Consider the following 20,204-nt stretch of genomic DNA (forward strand, 5'->3'; position numbering starts at 1 on the left):
TGACATAACCTTGCAGAAGTGTCTATTAGCTGAAGCACACTGGACTTCAAACAGCCATTGGCTTTGTCATTAGAAAATGTAACAAGTGGAGATGGGAACTACAGGGCATCCCAATGGAAGTGGACCCCCTCACCTGTCCAAATGAGCTTGGGGAACACCACTTTGGTATAGGCACTCGCAGAGCCTCACGCAGGGCATTGTGAGCAGAGGGACCCTAGGCCAGTCCATCGCAGAAACCCACAACAAAGTTCTTCAGGATCTGGGCCGGCAAGCCACTGCCGTTGCTGCCAGTATGTGGACACGAGACAGCAAAGGAGTCCTACAAGGCTTGGCTTGAGTAAGAAAACTTGTAGCCTGGTAGCCACGAGAGTGCACACCTTGGAAAGACCCCTCACATGTGGGTTGAAACAATTAAATTGTTGAATAACATCCAAATCATAACCAATTAATTTTTTTTTCTGAAATGGTCACCCAGTTCCAAGTGAGGTTGAGACTGGCCCATCTGTTTTTGTGGTTGCAGAAGCCATCTTTAACAAGATTCACTCAGGTCTCCAACCCTTAAGTTTGCGCAAGACCTTACCCAGGCTGAGAACATACATTGGAGAATCATTGCAAATGAAGGATACAAATTCAGTTTTGATCTCCTATGAAAAGTAGTTGGTGCCGTTACCACGGATGGTAGTAAGATGCTCAGGCCCAAGCCTATTGGAGTGGAATTGGATGAGAAAGATTCGCCTAGATTGTCTCAACATTTCTCAGTTAGAAAATGGCTGTCTGAGTGAAGTCCGAGTGAACTGCCCAAGTTTTTGAGAAAGACCTTGGGACTATCAAAGGCCAAAGCAACTTTGACCAGGAAGCAATTCCGTGATTTTCAAGGCCTACCCGGTACCATTTGCCTTGCAGGCAAAAGTAGAAGCGGAAACCAGGAGGCAGGAGAGTGAAGGAATTATCAAACCAGTGCAGTTTACAAAATGGGCAGTACCAGTCATACTGATTGTGAAGCCCTAAAGGATCATTTTGCCTTTGTGGGGATTTTAAGTAAATCTCACAGCTGGATAAATACCCAATCCCCCACATTGAGGACTTGTACGTAAAGTTGATGGGGGCACTGTCCTTCGCAACTGGACATGAGCCATACCTGCCTGCAATTGTGACTGGATGAGGAGTCCCAGAAATACGCCACAGTTAACACCCATAAAGGTTCATTCCAATATATAAGACTACCATTTGGGGTATCATCTGCCTGCACCCTTTTCCATGGACCATGGAAGAATATTTTACAAGGGCTACCCAGATTGCCATTTATCTGGATGATGCGCTAACTGGGAAGATGACTTGGAGAACTTGGACACAGTGCTTAAACTTTTCTCCCAGGCAGGCGTATGCCTTAGAAGGGAAAAATGTGTGTTCCAGGTGCCCCAAGTGACTTACCTGGGTTACAGAGTCAACGAAACTGGGTTACACCCATTGGAAGATAAAGTGATCAAAGGAGTCCCAGCTTCCACTTCTGTACCAGAGCTTTGGTCTTTCCATGGGTTAATGAATTATTACTAGATATTCATACATAACCTAGCCTCCATCTTGTAACCCTTAATCCTGCAATTGAAAAAGGGTCAACCTTGGAAATGGTTGTGTAGCCAAGAAGAAGCCTTTTAGGGAAGTGAAAAAGGACTATCATCATCTAAGGTGTTGGTCCACTATGATCTGAAGTTAGAAGTAGTGCTGACATGTCCAGCCTCTGTGTACAGTATCTGGGTAGTGTTAGCTTCCTGGACTTTAGCTGATGCTGAATACAAATGTGCCCAGATAGAAAAAGAAAGTGTGGCAGTTATGTTTGGTGTGAGAAAGCTCCGCCAATATCTCTTACGGACTGCACTTTGTCATAGTCACGGATCATAAAACCCCTGCTTGGGCTACTGAAGGAGGACAAGGCAGTGCCACCTGTAGCTCCTGGTTGAATTCAGCGGTGTGCCCTTATTCTCAGCACATACAAGTACAAGCTAGAACACTGTCTAGGACGCTAAGCAGCTAATGAAGAAGTGTTGTGCCACATCCCACCGCCAGATACTCCCTCTTGGTGCCTGTCCTCGAAGAGTCCATTCTGGTTTGAAACTTCTTTGATACTCTTCCGGTCACTGCTAACAATATCCGACTACTGCCGTTAAAGAATCTGGTCCTAGCAAAACGATAAAAGCTGGTGGTAATGGAGAGGACCAGAAGGACCATCGCGATCAGGACTGAAGTCCTACTGAGACCAGATCACCGTAGACGACAGCATATTACTTTGGGGAGCAAGAGTGATTGTCCTGAGTAAAGGTCACCACCAGATACTGGCTGAACTCCATCAGGGTCATCCAGCCACTTCCAAGATGAAGATGCTAGCAGGAAGCTACGTCTGATGGCCAGGGTTAGATGCCCACATAACTGCATTGGTGGGGTAGTGCCCAGAGTGCCAACAAGGACAAAAATTGCCACCAACAGCAGCACCACATTTGTGAGAATGGCCGGGTAAACACTGGACTCAGTTACATGTTGACAATGCTGGTCCTTTCATGGGCTCGATGGTCATTGTGGATGCTCATTCAAAATGGCTGGGTATGCATAAAGTCATACAGCAAACTCTGACAGTTGAGAAATTGTGAGCACTGTTTGCAATACATGGATTCCCAGAAGTATTGGTCGCAGTCAATGGGACGTTGAATGAATGGCATTTGGCACACATACCATCCACCGTCAAATGGTCTGACAAAGAAAAATCTAAACATTGAAGGCAGGCTTAAAGAAGCAGCACACATTGTCATTCTACCAAACTATCCCAGTTCCTGTTCAATTGTAGGACCACCCCTCACTCAACAACAGTGATAGCTCCACCAGAGTTGCTGACGGGGAGAACAGTCCACACCAGGTTAAACTTGATACTCCCAGTTTGGGCAGGAGGGGGGTTGGGTACTGTGTGTATGTAAAACAGCAGCAGGAACACCAACGTCAGCCATACCTCCTCTAAACAAAAAAGATCATTTCATTCAAGGGATGAAGTTTGGTGCCAAAACTATTGAAATGGCCCTGTATTCATATAAGGGGAGGTGGACTTGAGGTCAGATCCCATGAGGTGGTCCTGAATAAACATTTGGATTACCTAAAAACTTTTACCTCACAAACCGGACAGAAGCAAAACATACCTGACTACTCAGAACAGACAAAAGGCCTGTCAGAAATCATAGGTTCTTTCCCTCCATCTAGTGTTGAGGAAACTTCAGAGTTCAAGATGGATTCAGGCGCGATACCATTGCCGCTGGAAGAGGAGGAAACCCTCCCGGGATACTCTGAATGGGCTATGGTCCGGTACCTTCAGATCGTTTCGGAGTCCAATTCAGAGGAACCAGACCTGGGGTGAAAACGTCGCAGAAAATGCTATAAGATAAAGACCAGGCCTTCATCCCTAGAATTAGAGGGGGAGGGATGTGGTGAAAGAACTAGGTGGACCTTGTTTACTACAAAGCCCTTGACTGGGATTGTTATCCTAGACCAAGCAGAAAACCGTGGACAAACAGTATGAACAGGGGATTTAGAATCTGGGGACTGACTCCAAGCTGGCCACAGCCAGTGTACTGTGCTTAAGTAAATAAAGGGTGACTTGATGACAGGATACTGGCCTATCTGCAGTTATTTCAACTCCAATCAGAGAAGAATATTCCTCTACATTCCCATTGACTGAATTAAATATTGCTTTGATTTCAAGAGTACTTACTCTCACCTGATATCTGGAATTCAGCCTTTTTATCATAGAGACATAGAGATGTACAGCATGGAAAAAGACCCTTCGGTCCAACCCAATCTAGTCCCACCTGCTAGAACCCTGCCCATTTCCCTCCAAACCCTTCCTTTTCATATATCCATCTGAATGCCTCTTAAGTGTTGCAATTGTACTAGCCTCCACCACTTCCTCTGGCAGCTCATTCCATACATGTACCACCCTCTATGTGAAAAGGTTGCCATGTTGCCTCTTTTATATCTTTCCCCTCTCACCCTAAACCTATGCCCTTTAGTTCTGGACTCTCCGACCCCAGGAAAAAGACGTTGCCTATTTACCCTTTCCATGCCCCCCATAATTTTGTAAACTTCTATGAGGTCACCCTTCAGCCTCCGACACTCCAGGGAAAACAGCCCCAGCTTGTTCAGCCTCTTCCTATAGCTCAAATCCTCCAACTCTGGCAACATCCTTGGAAATCTTTTCTGAACTCTTTCAAGTTTCACAACATCTTTCCGATAGGAAGGAGACCAGAATTGCATGCAATATTCCAACAGTGGCCTAACCAATGTCCTGTACAGTCTCAACATGACCTCCCAACTCCTGTACTCAATTTTAAATAAATGAGGTCCGGCAGGACTTAACTTAAGCATTAGTGAGCAGATTATTACTTTGTAAGTCCTGCTTGATAGCCCTGTTAATGACCAACTACAACTATTTTGCTGAAGATCAAGTATTAATTGGGTATTAATTGGCTACATTGAACTTGTCCTGCATTTTGTGGGCAGGAAATTTGCACATCTCTCTTGAACTTTCCCCTTCTTCCCTTAAACCCATGCCCCCTATATTTGGCATTGCTTCCTAGGAAAAAGGCTCAGATTTTCCACCCTATCTATGCATCCCATAATTTTGTATATTCTGTCAGGTTTCCCCTCAGTCTCCAGCACTCGAGCAAAAGCAATCCGAGTTTGTTCAACCTCCCCTTGTAGTGAACACACTGCAATCCAGGCAATATTCCTCTCAACTTCTTTTGCACCCTCTCCAAAGCCTCCACTTCCTTTCTATAGTGTGGTGACCATAAATATACATAATTCTCCAAATGTGGCCAAACTAAAGTCTTATACACCTCCAAAATGATTCGCCAACTTTGAATTCAATGCTTGGACCAATGAAGGCAAGCATAGTGCACGCCTTCTTTACCACCTTTTCCACTTGTGTTGCACTTTCAGGGAACTATGGACTTGCACCCCAAGATCCCTGTGTATATTAATGTTCCTAAAGTTCCTGCCATTTACTGAATATTTAATTGTTAAATTTTGTTGTCAGCCTCCGTAGTAACAATTTGGTATATCTAACATCACTGCAGCGTTCAAATATTTCCTGCTTTAATTATCCTCAACATACCTTTTTTTGTATAAGAAGTTGATAGTCAAATACCAGGTTGTAACTCTTGCATTATTCAAAAAGATCTGCAGCTTAGGGCAACTAGAACATAGAACTGTCCAACTCTGTCTCTATAACAATAGTCAAATTTAATAGTTAATAATTCAATAACAATTCATCCTATTGTTACAGGAAAGCTGGAAGTTTTTAATCCTGATTATAATTCATCTCGAGGTTATAATCCATCCTTTCTGAAGAAGGAGGTTGGGTCAGCAGGGCAAAGACTGCAGTTTGTTCCTATTGGAGGATCCACAGGCAGTAAGTATCTGTTTTCATCCTTGTGTATTTATTAAAGGGAGTTTTATTTTAAGATTTCAAAGATAGTAAAGCCTGGATTTTCATGAATTGGGCCAATTTAGGAGCCTTTTAAAAATAACAAGCAGACCAAAATCCTAAATTTGCACCCTCATTCCTGTTTCCAGCCAGTTCTGTACTATATAATGACTTCTAATACCAAACTTAAACATTGCCAAGAGGAGAGAAAATGTTTGAAATCTTTCACTGATCAGATTGGGACTAGTCCTAAATATGCAAATTTATTTCCTTCTTCTATTGGATCCATTAATGTCATTGAATTGCTTGTATAGATAACCGTGTCATAAACAATATCCATTTGAAACATTCACTACTGTGAATTTACTAAATCAGAAGCAGTTTGTAGAATACAGCTAGACAAATCTCTCAATGTATTCTCTCTGGAAACAAGTTTATTATCGTTCAAGGTTTCAACTTTGGTTTGTAATGAGATAACTGGTAACAAAGGAGTTCAAACACAATGTCCAAAGAAATGCTGAGTCTCTGATCTGATGAATATATTTGTGAAAATCTGATGACTGATGCACATATGTCAAAGTAGAAAATATGTAGGGGCGCATGAGTAACATCCCGTCAAAAATCAGTAATGAGTTCCTTGGTTTTGCTAGCATTGAGAGCTAGGTTGTTCTCAATGCGCCATTTTTTCACGTCTTCCGCCTCCCATCTGTAGTCTGTTTTTGTTGCCATCTGAGATTCAACCGACTATGGCAGTATCATCAGCGAATGTGTAAATGGCATTAGTCTGGTATTTGGTGATGCAGTCATGGGTGTACAGTGAGTACAGGGTCTGACTACGCACCCCTGGGCGACTCCAATGTTGAGTGTTAGTGAGGATGAAACATTGTCCCCAGTCTTCACTTATTGTGACCTGTGGGTCAGGAAACTGAGGGTCCAGTTGCATAGAGTGGGGCTTAATCTGAGATCACTAAGTTTAGTAATCAGTCTCGAGGGGATAATAGTGTTGAAGGCCGAATTGTAGTTAATGAGTAGGATTCTTACCAAGCTGTTTTTAGTGTCAAGATGTTTTAGGGAGGAGCAAAGGGCAAGTGATATGGAATCTGACGTGGATCTATTAGTCCGATAGGCAAATGTACAGATCAGAACATTTCCAGACTCGACCTCTGCATCCTGCATGAAAATCTAGCCCTAAGTATTTTTACATTGATAACAAAGAAAATGTGGAAAGAAATATTGCATGTTTTCAATATTACAGAAGGTTTCAAGACAATAAGTAGTGCAAGATTATTTCTGCTAGACCATGGAAGATAGAAAGAGATCAAATAATAGGGAAAACCCTTCTTTGAATGCATCCTCATTAATCTACCTATTGCAAATGCATCATGGTAATGTTAAAGTGACTACCATGCAGTTTCTGTTGAGACAAAGGTCCCCCAGCGAAGACGGTTACCTCAGAATACAACGGGATCTTGATCAGATGGTCAATGGGACGAGGAGTGGCAGATGGAGTTTAATTTAGATAAATGTGAGGGGCTGCATTTTGGAAGGGCAAATCAGAGCAGGACTTATACACTGAATGGTAAGGTCCCGGGGACTGTTGCTGAACAAAGAGACCTTGCAGGTTCATAGTTCCTTGAAAGTGGGTTCTTAGGTAGATTGGATAGTGATGGAGTTTAGTATGTTTTCCTTTATTGGTCAGAGCATTGAATATAGGAGTTGGGACGTCATGTTGCCACTGTACGGCACATTGGTTAGATCACTTTTGGAATATTGTGTGCAGTTCTCGTCTCCCTCCTGTAGAAAGGATGTTATGAAACTTAGAAGTGTTCAGCAAAGAATTACAAGGATGTTGTTAGCATTGTAGGGTTTGAGCTATAGGGAGAGGCTGTTTTCTCTGGAGCATCTGAGGCTGAGAGTGTCCTTATTAAAGTTTATAAAATCATGATAAGGTAAACAGACTAGGTCTTTTCCCTGGGTTGGGGATGTCCAGAGCTAGAGGGCACAAGTTTAGGGTGAGAGGGGAAAGATTTAAAAGGGACCAAAGGGACAACATTTTCACGCAGAGGGTGGTGTGTGTGGAATGAGCTGCCAGAGGAAGTGGTGGAGGCTACAACAATTATAACATTTTAAAAGGCATCTAGATAGGTATATAAATAGGAATGGTTTATAAGGGCTTAACCAAGTGCTGGCAAATGGGACTAGATTAAGTTAGAATCTCTGGTCGGCATGGACAAGTTGGACCGGAGGATCTGTTCGTCTCTGTGACTGTAAACAATTCTTCTTCTGAGTGGCAGGCAGTGACTAGTGGATACTGCAGGCAATTGTGTTTGGACCCCAGCTATTCACTAACATTTATTTTCATCAACTAAATCATTAATATATGTGATATCTCTAAGTTTGTGTAGGCAGCACAACGCTGGGTGGGAGGTGAACTGTGATGTGGGTGCCGAGATGCTTCTGTGTGATTTGGTTGAGTGAGTGGGCAAATGCATGGCAGGCAAAGTATGACGTAAATAACTGAGTTTATCCATTTTGGTAACAAGAACAGGAACATACATCATTATAAGAATGGCATAAAGATTTGAAAAGATGTGCAACAAGAACTAGGAGTCCTTGTGTCAGTCACTGAATGTAAACATGTGAATGCAGTAGGCAGTGAAGAAAGCAAATGATATGTTGACCTTGGCAGTGAAAGGATTCAAGTACATCCACAGTGATATCTTCCTGCAATTCTACAGGGCCTTGGTGAGTCCAGACTGGAGTATTGTGTCCAGTTTTGGTCTCCTTGTCTGAGGAAGGATGTTCTGGCTATGGAGGGAGTGCAATGAAAATTTCCCAGACTGCTTACTGGGATGGTAGAACTGATGTATGAAGAGAGACTGGGTCTGGAGTTGAGAAGAATGTGCGAATCTCATAAAAACTATTAAAATTCGAATAGGATAAATGCAGGGGAGGATACTTATCAATGACTAGGGAGTGCAGAACCAAGTTTTACAGTCTAAAGATATGAGACTGAGACTAAGAGAAATTTCTTCACCTCTCAAGTAGTGACCCTGTGGCATTCTCTCCCACAAAAAGTAAATAAGGCCAAAACTTTGAATGTTTTCAAGAATGAGTTAGATATAGTTCTAAGGGCTAAAGGGATCATAGATTATAAGGAGAAAACGGGAACAAGAGACTGAGTTAGATAATCAGCCATGATCATATTGAATGATGAAGCAGTGTTGAAGGATCGAATAGATGCCTATTTTTTGATCTTAAGAAGGAAGTTCCAGAACACCAGCAACAGTGAAGGAAAAATGTAATTTCAGGTCAATGGTATATCCCTCACTCTACCATGATCATCAATCTAGGGGATCAGTCTTGGTTCAATGAGAAATGTCAGAGACTATGTCAGGAGCATGCCAAGCATGCCAACAAATGAGGTGCCAAACTGGTGCAGCTTCAACCCCTCCGAAATAATAGAACCAGCGTTTGATAGACAGAACTAAACAATCCCACAACCAAAGCATCAGATCAATACTCTAAAGTCCTGTCATTTCCCATTATGAATAGTTGAGAACAGTTAATCAACTAACCGGTGGAGGAAATTTCACAGGTATCTATATCCTTAATGATAAAAGAGCCTTATAGATCAGTACATGAAACAAAACTGAAGCACTTGTAACCTCTTTCAGTCAGAGTTAAAAATCACACAACACCAGGTCATAGTCCAATAGGTTTAATTGGAAGCACTCGCTTTCAGAGCGCCGCTCCTTCATCAGGTGGTTGTGGAGGACACAATTGTAAGGCACAGAATTTATTGCAAAACTTTACAGTGATGTAACTGAAATTATACATTGAAAAATACCTTGAATGTCTGTATTTTTCAATGTATAATTTCAGTTACATCACACTGTAAATTTTTGCTATAAATTCTGTGCCTTACAATTGTGTCCTCCACAACCACCTGATGAAGGAGCAGCGCTCTGAAAGCGAGTGCTTCCAATTAAACCTATTGGACTATAACCTGGTGTTGTGTGATTTTTAACTTTGTTCACCCCAGTCCAACACCGGCATCTCCAAATCTTTTAGTCAAAAATGTCAAACGTAAGATGCTCATGAAATCACTGTGGTCAATTCAAAATTCATTCTACATGATATCAATAAACAGCTGTAGGCAAAAGCTCGGGAGCCCTGATAGCATTCTAGTTTTAGTACTGAAAACTTGTATTTGAAAGCCAACTGCCCCCTCCCCAGCCAACCTGTTCTAACACAGCTACAACACTGGCACTTACCCAGCAGTGTGAACAATTACACAGGTATGTCCTGTCAACAAACAGAAGGACAAATCCAATTTGGCCAAATGCCATTCTGCCAGACTATACTTAGTCAATTGCAAAGTAATGGAAAAGTTCATTGACAATGTTATCAAGTGGCATTTGCTAATAATAACCTGCTTATTGATGCTGTCAGGACCATGTGGTTCCAGACCTCATTAACACTCCAAACATAGATAAAACGACTGAATTCCAGCAGTGTGATGAGTGTAACTACCCTTTAAACTAAGATGATATTGCAATAATGCAACATTTTGTTCCATGGGGAAAAAAAATAACTTTAAGCACTGCCAACATGGGATAAAAACAATTGCCATCACCCCTTAGTCTTGGAATCCTAATACTCCAGCCCTGGTGGTGACCGCTAATGCCCACCCCCATTCTAGTTCTGATTCCCAGGCACCCCATTTGCCCTTCCTTATGCTCTGTGCCCCTGAAAACAAATTCAATCTCTTGACCTCCTTCCCCTCTGAATTCCCTTCTCCATCACAAGCTCCACATCCCCTGGCCCCTGACTCTAAGGCCCCAAATCACTTTGGACTCCTACAGCCCAAGTGCAACTGTTTATGTGACCCAAACGTGGAGCATGTAATTTGTTCACCTTCTCATGCAGCTTTATTATGAGGTCCAATGCTCAATATCCGGTTGTTTGAATCTCGCCATTTGTGGCCAAATATGGATGCTCTAAATTTAATCCTGAAGAATTTATTATAAAATAAGTGAATATAGGAAAAGTTAGAGACTTTAGAGTAGGATAATTAATTGAGAGCAAGCAGAGAAAGTACAGGAGGGACTTTAAACCATCATGGTTGTGTAGGTTTTAATGCAGGTAGCAACTGTGCAATAGCAACACTTGAACCTGACCATGCCAATATGTGTGTGTGTGTTGCTATTGTAAATGCCATGTTGTAAATTTTTCTGGTTTAAAAAATAGAAAATCCCTTTCCTAAAAAAAATCTCATTTCTGAACTTCTAATTTGTAACAATGGGGTCATCAGACCAAACAGAGTACGAACAGCCAGTATTTATTAATCAAGTACAAACTTTTTGACAAGATTTTATAAATGCTTGATGAACAGTGAGGAAAATATGGAAATTCCTTTCCCTCGAGGTCCAAGAATTTCTTAAACACTACCTACACAAGCGATGGCCTTTATTTTTTAATCTCTGAAGTGCAATGAGATTGAGTGTCAATAATGGAAGAGCCAACCAAAATAAAACCATGCCAAAGACTCAACAGATTACTACATGAGGTCAACAAGTGTCAGAGAGTGGGAAAACTGTGCTCGAGACCCACAGGTAAAATCATTGGAGGTTGGAAGCGTGTGCCTGAGGGAAAACAGTGTCCAATAATGACATCAAGTCAACATGATTTTTTTTTCGCAATACCTTCCTCCTTCATTCATCTTCGAGATGTGAATGAATTGTTGACCAGCAGATGCATTTGATCCACCATGTCTATGACTCTTAAAGATGAAATGCAATTTCAATGATGCTTTACAATACACAGGACCAACATTCTGAACCAGTTAGAAATGATTTATTTTCAAATTATGTAAATTTCCTGTTGCCCTGTTTAAAAGTATTTATGTTGCTTTTTCCAAATGTCACCAATGCCTGGTAAACCCGTATCTTCTCAACAGCCTGTTTACTTAACCTGGTGCCAGTTGCTCAAATCTGTATTCAGACTCCATGGTCTAAAATTTCCTGCCTAAACCTTCCTTTTTCCCCATCTTGCATTCCTTCTTAATACCCATTTGAAAAAATTCAAGTCTTTTGCCAAACTTTGTCTCCTGTTGTTTGCATATTTGACTCGATATCTAAGGGTGGCACGCTGGCTCAGTGGTTAGCACTGCAACCTCACAGTGCCAGGGACCAAGGTTCAATTCTTGCCTCGGGCGACTGTGTAAACTCCACACAGACATTCTCCCCGTGTCTGCGTGCATTTCCTCTGGGTTCTCCGGTTTCCCCCCACAGTCCAAAGATATGCAGGTTAGGTGAATTGGCTATGCTAAATTGCCCATAGTGTTCAGGGATGTGTAAGCTAGGTGCCCTAGTCAGGCGTAAATGTAGGGTATGGGCATGGGTCTGAGTGGGTTATTCTTCAGAGGGTCGGTATGGACCTGTTGGGCCAAATGGCCTGTTTCCACACTGTACCTTTTGATTATACCAGTGCAAAATGCTCTTGAATTTCTATATTATAGAGGTGTTATATAAATTTAATTTGTTGGTACTGTTATTTGTGATACCCAAAAGTTATATTATGATATTAATTATTTTGGATTAGAAAATAAAAATTACAAGAGTAAGCCATTTGGCCCCTTGAACTGCCCCCTCCTTTAGAAAGATCTTGGATAATCTTCTATCTCAACTTTTCACACCATCCCCAAATCCCTTGTTTCCTTAAATATCCAAAAAATCTGTAGTTCTCTGACTTGAATACATTTAACAACCAAGTAGCTGCATGTCTTGAGAGGAAAAGATTTTCAAAGATTCTCAACAATTTGGATTAAGAAGTTTTTCCTCATTTCAGTCCTTAAATAGCTAATTCCTTGGGCAACTGTCTGTGTGGAGTTTGCACATTCTCCCTGTGTCTGCCTGGGTTTCCTCCGGGTGCTCCAGTTTCCTCACACAATCCAAAGATATGCAGGTCAGGTGAATTGACCATGCTAAATTGCCCATAGTGATAGGTGCATTAGTGGGGGAATGGGTCTTGGTTGGGTCGGTGTGGACTTGTTGGGCCGAAGGGCCTGTTTCCACACTGTAGAGAATCTTAAAAAAATATATAGATATATATATTCAGTTCTCTTTCGAAACCTCCTTTGGATTCCGCAGAGGACACCAATGAGAAACTATGTTGGAGGTTTCGAGGAGAAGTTGGCTCACTCGTGTCTAAGGAGAGGATCATGAAAGGCCAGGTGTCAAAGAACAGTGAAGCCCCAAACATTACATGAATGTAGTGTTTCCCTCCCTCCCTCCTCCTTGAACCAAAGAGAGAGAGAGATACTGTTAGAAAATTGTTTTCATCTTAGGAACAGCGTAACATCAGCAACGTGTCAGTTAGTAAAGATGGTAGCGGCTCTGTGTGAGGCATGTAAAATATTGAAGGTCTTGGATCTATTAGACATCAGGACAGTCACAACTCAATGAAGTGCCAGAGGGTAGCAATCCTTGAATAACTTATAGCTGATTTGGAGCAGTAACTCTCCTCATTACATACCATACAAGGAGAATAGTTTTTAGGTCGTTTGGATGAGAGAGTGGTCAGTGCACAACATGGTAGGCAAGCAAGTAGTGCTGAGATGGCAAGTGAGTGGGTGACCATTCACCAAAAGGAAAGGAGTTGGTAGGTCCAGGAAACCCAAGACTCCTTGGAGCTGTCTAACAGGTATGAAAATTTAGATCTGAAAATGTGTTGCTGGAAAAGCGCAGCAGGCCAGGCAGCATCCAAGGAGCAGGAGAATCGACGTTTCGGGCATGAGCCCTTCTTCAGGAATGAAAAAGGGCTCATGCCCGAAACGTCGATTCTCTGGCTCCTTGGATGCTGCCTGACCTGCTGCGCTTTTCCAGCAACACATTTTCAGCTCTGATCTCCAGCATCTGCAGTCTTCACTTTCTCCATGAAAATTTAGATGCCTATTTAGTGAGCAACAAGACTGAGTCAATGGCTTGAGGGCAAGCCGCAGTAGCGTGTGCCTGAGGCTATTCTGGGAAAAGAGAAAGAGGCTGGTAGGCAGATTAGTAAGAGGTAACTCAGTAGTTTCAGGAATAGATAGTATTGTTTGCACCTGAGATCATTAAACCCATATAGTCTGTTGCCTCCAAGGTGCAAGGGTTTAGGATATAATGGAGCAACTGGATAAACTTCTGGAAAAGGAGGGTGAGCAACCAGTGTTAGTGGTTCACGTGGGAACCAACAATATAAGAAAGGACGGCTTGAGGTTTTGCAGAATCAGTTACAGGAGCTAGGGAGTACATTGAAGTGCAGGACCTCCAGGGCAGTAATCTCAGAAATATTACCTGTGCCATGAGCTTCACCATTTAGGCAAAGACAGATCAGGAAAGTAAATTTGTGGCTTGGGGGGGGGGGGGCGGTGTCGAAGGGAGGGATTTAGATTTTTGGGACATTGGGATCATTTTTGGGAAAGAAGAAAGCTGTTCAGAAGAAATGGACTTTACCTGCGTAGAAAAGGAACTTATCTCCTAGCTGAGAGTCTAAATAGTGCAATAGGAGTGAATGTAAACTTGTAAAGCAGGGAGGTGGGTTGACAAATGAACCTAGTTTTGGAAGAACCAAAGAGGGCATAAGAGAGAACATGATGAATGAGAAAAAGAAGCGAGGGAAGGCTTGAGTGTTGAGAGTGAAGAAAGAAAAGATCACTTTCCAGTGGACAAGGAAGAGATAAGAGCAGGGATAAATGGATGTATGTAAATAGTTGAAGTATAGTGAACAAAATTAGGGAGCTGGAAGTGGAAATTGCTCTGAGGAACATAACGTGGCTCCAGCCAGAACAAAACTGTATACTTAATATTCCAGGATATTAGGTCGAAGGCGGTGTCACTGCCCTTGATGAGGTTACATTACCTTAATTTGATTCTATATGATTCGAGGTGAGAAACAAGAAGGGAGCAGTGACCTTGTTGGGTATTTGTTATAGATCTCCAAATAATGGGGAAGAATTAGAAGAGAGCATTTGTAGACTGATTATGGAAATCTGTAAGACAAAGGGTTGTGATAGTTCGTGATTTCAATTGCCCTAGGGTAGACTGGGGAAAAGATAGGAAAGGGAGAAATTCTTGCAAGAGAACTTTCTGGAAGAGTATATTTCCGGTCTGACCAGGAGGGCACTGTGGTAGATCTGGTCCTAGGAGACTGTACATGCAGACTTTGCAGGATACCTCCAGTCCGTGCGCAAGCATGACCCTGACCTTCCCTGAGCTGGTTGTTTTATAACAGCATCCTGCTCACGTGCTCGTTTGTCTGACATTGGCATGCTACAATGCTTCAGCGAATCACAGTGCAAACTGGAGGAACAACATCTCATCTTCAGACTAGGCCCTTACAACCTTCTGGCCTTAGTATTGAGTTCGGCACCTTCAGATTGTGAACTCACACCCTTTTTTTTAGCTTTATCTGTTGCATTCTCTGTCACCATATCCTTTCTCCCCTTCCCCCACTCCAGTGGGATCATCTATTCTTCCAGTCTGGCAGTTAGACACACCATGTCTGCCATTCTCACATTCCAATCACTTTAGCTGCACGATCAGCACCCTTTCTCCCCCAGCACTCCACACCCCATTATTGCATGAATGCTGCTCCCTCCACACTTCACATCAGCTCTGATGAAGAGTCAGCTAGACTCGAAAGATTAGCTTCTCTCTCCACAGTTGTTGCCTGACCTGCTGTGATTGCCAGCATGTGCACTAATTTGCTCATACCTTGGGTTAATTTGCATAATTCTCTGAAGTCAGTTAGGCAAGTTGAAGCATTTCCCAAGAAGGTGATCCCTTCTGTAGTTGTGGTGATGGGGCCAACCTCTCCCAGAATTATCCTCATTCACTTCTTACCTGCACCCTCTGTTGAATGCCCTTGCTCTTAAGAAAGCTTATAGGATCCTTGGGTTTGTAAATAGAAGCAAAGAGAGTAAGAGCATTGAAGTGATGCTACACTCTGCAAATCATTGGTCAGACCACATTTGGAGAATTGTGCTCAGTTCTGAACACCCTATTTAAGGAAGGGTGTTAAAACCCTATAGAGATTTCAAAGGAGATTTACTAGAATGATATCAGAAATGAAGGATTTTAGATGCATGAAAATATTTGACTTATTCTTCTGGGAGTAAGAGACGATTAAGAGGTGACCTTATTGAGGTGTTCAAAATTATGAACAGTTTTGATAAAAGAACGTTAGAGGAAGAAGTTGTAAATAGTTGTTTGTTAATTATTCTCTGTTATACTTTAAGAAATAAAGTTGTTAATTTTTTACTTTCAATAGTTCTTGGCCTCTTTGATTTTCACAGATTACTGCATGGGATAAATCTTTTCTATGTTGCTGGTTTAAATTAAGCAGGGGGGTTGACTCCGTGTCGTAAACATTTTCACAGATAACTATTATGTTTATGTCACGAACAATGTGTCGGTTACAGTTGTGTACACACGGATCACAATCCTCTTATTTTTCTTAGAACGCTTTAAAGACAAGAATACGCGTCTATTTCGTTGGAGTCTTATGTTACAGACTTTTTTAATTTAAAAATTGTGTGTGTTGTGGGTCATAAGAATGTAATCGCAGATATATGGGAAGAAGTTAAGGTGAACTTTAATCTAAGTTATCTGTATGAAAATGAAGCCATCTTTTCATTATGATGGTTCATTTTTTCTTAGAGGGGGGTGTTATGACTCTTTTTTTAATTCAAATGCTTTCCTTGAACTGACTGCTTTGACAACCATAACTCAGGCATCCTAAGCATGTGGTCAGCCCAGCAGAGTTGACGTTAGATGGTCATTGGCCTCAGAACTGCTAATAGCTTGTTCAGTTGAGGTTAATATGCCCTTCCTCCCAGTTAGTGCAGGGAATCTGTGTTAAACATCATTGATGATACTCCTAAACACCCTTGGGGTGGTATCTACATGTTGGCCAAGTTGCAGAGCCATAAAGAAGAGTCAGAAGGATGACTGCCTTATTCACAAGGAATTTGGTGTCAGCGGGAAGGTCACGGTCATTGAAGAATGTCATCCTTAGGCATCCAGAGGCAGTGCTTGCAGATTGGATGCAATGTTGATTCTCCTTCCTAACGTCCGCCTTAGATCAGAGGTTACTTCCTAGCTAGGATGTATTCCACATTTGGGTGGATTTCTCTGTTGATTTTAATGGACTGACACCTGACCAGGACACTTTGCAAAACATTTTGAGTCTCTTGAGCTAAAAGCTGAGACCAATTCATCAATATTCTTCTGAGAAGGCATTAAGTGAGACTTGAAGTTGTTATCTTCAGACTGAGGTTCCATAATGAGGTCTGGGTGAGATGCTGTTCAGAGGTTGGTGCACACTCAATGGCCCTTATGGCCTCTATCTGCACTGTAGAAATTCTATGGCTGTGAGACGGTGCCTAGCAAAGAATTGGGTAGTGATCTTCTGGAGAGTAGGGAATTTGTCAGTGGTTCCCAGAATCACCTTTTCTCCTTTCTTGAAGATGTCGATGTTGCAGCATCCCTGAAATCAGCAGGGATTGCTTCTTTGTCCCAGATTTTCAGAAATAGTTTGTGGAGATGACAGGTAAGCTCAGCTTTTCAAGTTTGAAAATCTCCATCCACTGCAGTGGCTTTTTCATTCTTCATTAGTCTATTGACAGCTTCAACTTTTGCCACACATTAATTAGGAGTCCAAGATCATCTTTAATGGAGAGTTACAGTATTTCTGCAAACACCTCCTCATCAACAGTTGCATTACATTTTCAAAGTTCTTTAAAATGTCTCTCCATCAGTGTTTTCCTTGTCTTGCTCCATACCAATTTGAGGTCAAGTGTTTTGGGTCCTTGGTGGCACTGAAGAAACTTTGGTCTCATGTCTGACAGCAAGGTGTTGCAGCTCCTTAGCTTTCTGAGTCCACCATTGATACATGATTTCTCCAGTTGTTCTTTGTAAGTCTGACTTTGCTCTTTGATTCACTGGTGATACTGTTTTTACAGGCACAGAGAGATATCCTCTTCTTTTGATGAGGTCTTAGAAATCTAAATTGTTGAGATAGGAAATAGTAAAGACATTAGAAAAACTGTAGTGGATGAAATGCAATGTGACAGAGTGTAAACCTATCCACTTTGACTCTAAAGAAGATAGATTAAAGTATTTTCTAGATGGTAAGAATGAGGGAGAGACTTAAGGGTTCTGTTACAGCAATCCATAAAAAAGAAGAGGTGGATGGGTACAAAAATGATGTAAAAGATCAAAGGAATCTCAACTGGTCTGAAATTTATACTTTATCTATAACAGACCGCTGGATAAAATGCAGCTGAAGTATAACATTTAGATTTAAAAACATACCAACCAATAGACAAATTCACCAGAGTTGACAAGACTAAAAGGAGTAAAATATGAGGGTGGGTTTCATAGACTAGGTTTTCTCAATATGCAAAATTAAAGGTAATTTAATGTGTAAAAGATTTAATAAGGCAGATTTGAAAGCAACTGTTTCCTTTACTGGGAAGATTCCAGAACAAAAAAAACCATAACTTTAAAATTAGAACTTGACCATTCAGTGATAATTTCTTTACCAAAGTGTAAATAAGTGAAAATCTAGAATTATGTTTCTCAGAAGGCTGCTGATGCTCTGTTAATTATGAATTTCAAAGGAATCACAGGTTAAAAAATCAAGCCATAATCTAACTGAATTGACAGTACAGTTTGAGGGCTGCAGCATTTGCCAGATGAATGTGACAGTAGACAATGATTATCTATCTTCGTGTCATCAAAATCATGTACTCATATAGTAATCTTTTTTTTCCAAGACTACGATGCATGGAAAACCAAAATAACCAGGTCTCAGCTCCCAAGCTCCAACTACAACTCTGCTACGAAAAAATCCCCAGGAGTTTTAACTCATCCACCGACCATTGAGTCAGTACATGGAAGAACTGATTGGACAACTAAATATGGTGGCCGTAGATAGACCATCAACACTCTGTGCTATCAACCCCTACTGACCATCTTGAACTGGGAACTACTGCTAGCCCAAATGAAACCGCAGCGTCAAAACTGTCTGAAAACTGTAAAGATTGTAAAACCAAATCATATGAAACTATTTCATTTAGGATGGTATTATTTATGATTGATTGTTCATGGATTATTTTCTACCTTGGAATCAAGTGGCTCTTCTCAAATTTCAAAATGTAATAGTCTGTTTACATTTAATTAGTCAGGCAATGACTGGAGCTCTAGACTATGCAATGTTCCCAGTAGAAATTAATTTAAACATTTTAATATTTAAATATTTTTATAATTGGTTTTATTTATATAATGTGCCTTGTGGATATTATAACATTATGACTTTTCTTGACATTGTACCTAGTATTTGAGAATCTAGAACAGATCTTGATGGTCCTCGTACACTATAAAAGGGAGCTTTGGGAACTTTACCAATGATGATGCTTCTTTACAACAGACTGGAATGAATGGTGCCAAGAAGTCAAAGAATCCAAGTCAACTTATTAGAATGTAATATTTGTTTCTTGTTTCATTATTTAAAAAAATAGAGATCAGTATTTCTTGTTTCAAAAAAAAATGGAAGAACTCAGATGCTGGAAATCAGAAACATAAACTGAAATTGCTGGAAAATCTCAGCAGGTCTGGCAGCATCACCAGACCCGAAACATTAACTCTGATTTCCCTCCACAGATGCTGCCAGACCTGTTGAGATATTCCAGCAATTTCTGTTTCTGTATCAGTGTTTCTTGCCCAGATTTGCCCAGGAGTTTTAGGCACCAGAGGAAGAGCGACTGATCATCATATCAGATAACAAAAAAATTCTTAATAGCTGCATATTCAGCTTCTTAAAACCTAGTTCTATGTTTAATGTATGTCCTTGCTCAGAAAGTCTCACATTTCTTCAATAATTTGTTTGAAGTGCAGTAATTTCTGTAGTTGTTAATATACAATTAAAGTAATAAAGTTTGCTGTTCTTATTAAAATTTATTTTAAGTTGTTGCAAAAAGGAAACTAGTAAATGCATTTTAAAATTAAATTCCTTTACATATATTGTTTGCTTTTGAAACTGAATAGTATGTGAAAAGTTCAGTAACCGCTGTCAGTTTTGCATGGCAGAAAAACTCTCACACTGATTTCTTTTTATTCTTTCACGGAATTTGAGCATTGCTAGCTGAACCAAAATGTATTATCTATCCTTAATTGTTAAGAAAAACCCAAAAGAACTGATGTAAATCAGAAACAAAAACAGACATTGCCGGAGAAACTCAACAGGTCTGGCAGCATCTGTGCTGATAAATCAGAGCTCACGTTTTGAGTAGATAATTGTCCAGCAAGGAGAGTGAAAAGCTGTTAATGAGGACAGTTAGTGGCTCAAAATGGGTCGTGTGTAATAGTAGACTGCAATAACAAGGCCTGCTGTGTGGGGTTAGGATAAGGACATAGGAGAGCTCAGTTGCTAAAGTTGTTGAACTCAATATTGAGTCCAGAAGGCTGTCAAGTTCCCAAGCAGAAAATGAGGTGCTGTTCTTGCAGCTTGCACTAAGCTTCACTGGAGCACTGCAGCAAACCGGAGACATAGATGTTGGACAGGGTGAATTCAATTAAAGGAGAGCATTTCCTAGGGAAAACAGCATCAGACAGGTTCATGGCACCACTGATCATGTGACTGTCCTGCTAATAGGAAAGAAAATGAGCACAGGGTTATAGTGGTAGGGAATTCA

At 41.1% G+C, this 20,204-nt stretch overlaps 1 protein-coding gene across 7 annotated transcripts in view; it reads left to right on the forward strand.

Annotated features, from left to right (window-relative positions):
* LOC132832263 (serine/threonine-protein kinase MAK-like) overlaps positions 1-19,445 on the forward strand; it is a 217,230-nt gene extending 197,785 nt beyond the window's left edge. For all 7 annotated transcript variants that reach the window (XM_060850103.1, XM_060850108.1, XM_060850105.1 and 4 more), the window contains 2 exons: positions 5,324-5,449; positions 18,288-19,445. In XM_060850103.1, the coding sequence (XP_060706086.1) occupies positions 5,324-5,449; positions 18,288-18,448 (287 nt within the window). In that variant the 3' untranslated portion in view covers positions 18,449-19,445. The remainder of the gene's footprint in view (positions 1-5,323; positions 5,450-18,287) is intronic.
* Positions 19,446-20,204: the final 759 nt, after the last annotated feature.

This window comes from Hemiscyllium ocellatum, chromosome 34, assembly GCF_020745735.1.
Source record: "Hemiscyllium ocellatum isolate sHemOce1 chromosome 34, sHemOce1.pat.X.cur, whole genome shotgun sequence".
Classification (NCBI taxonomy): Eukaryota; Metazoa; Chordata; class Chondrichthyes; order Orectolobiformes; family Hemiscylliidae; genus Hemiscyllium; species Hemiscyllium ocellatum.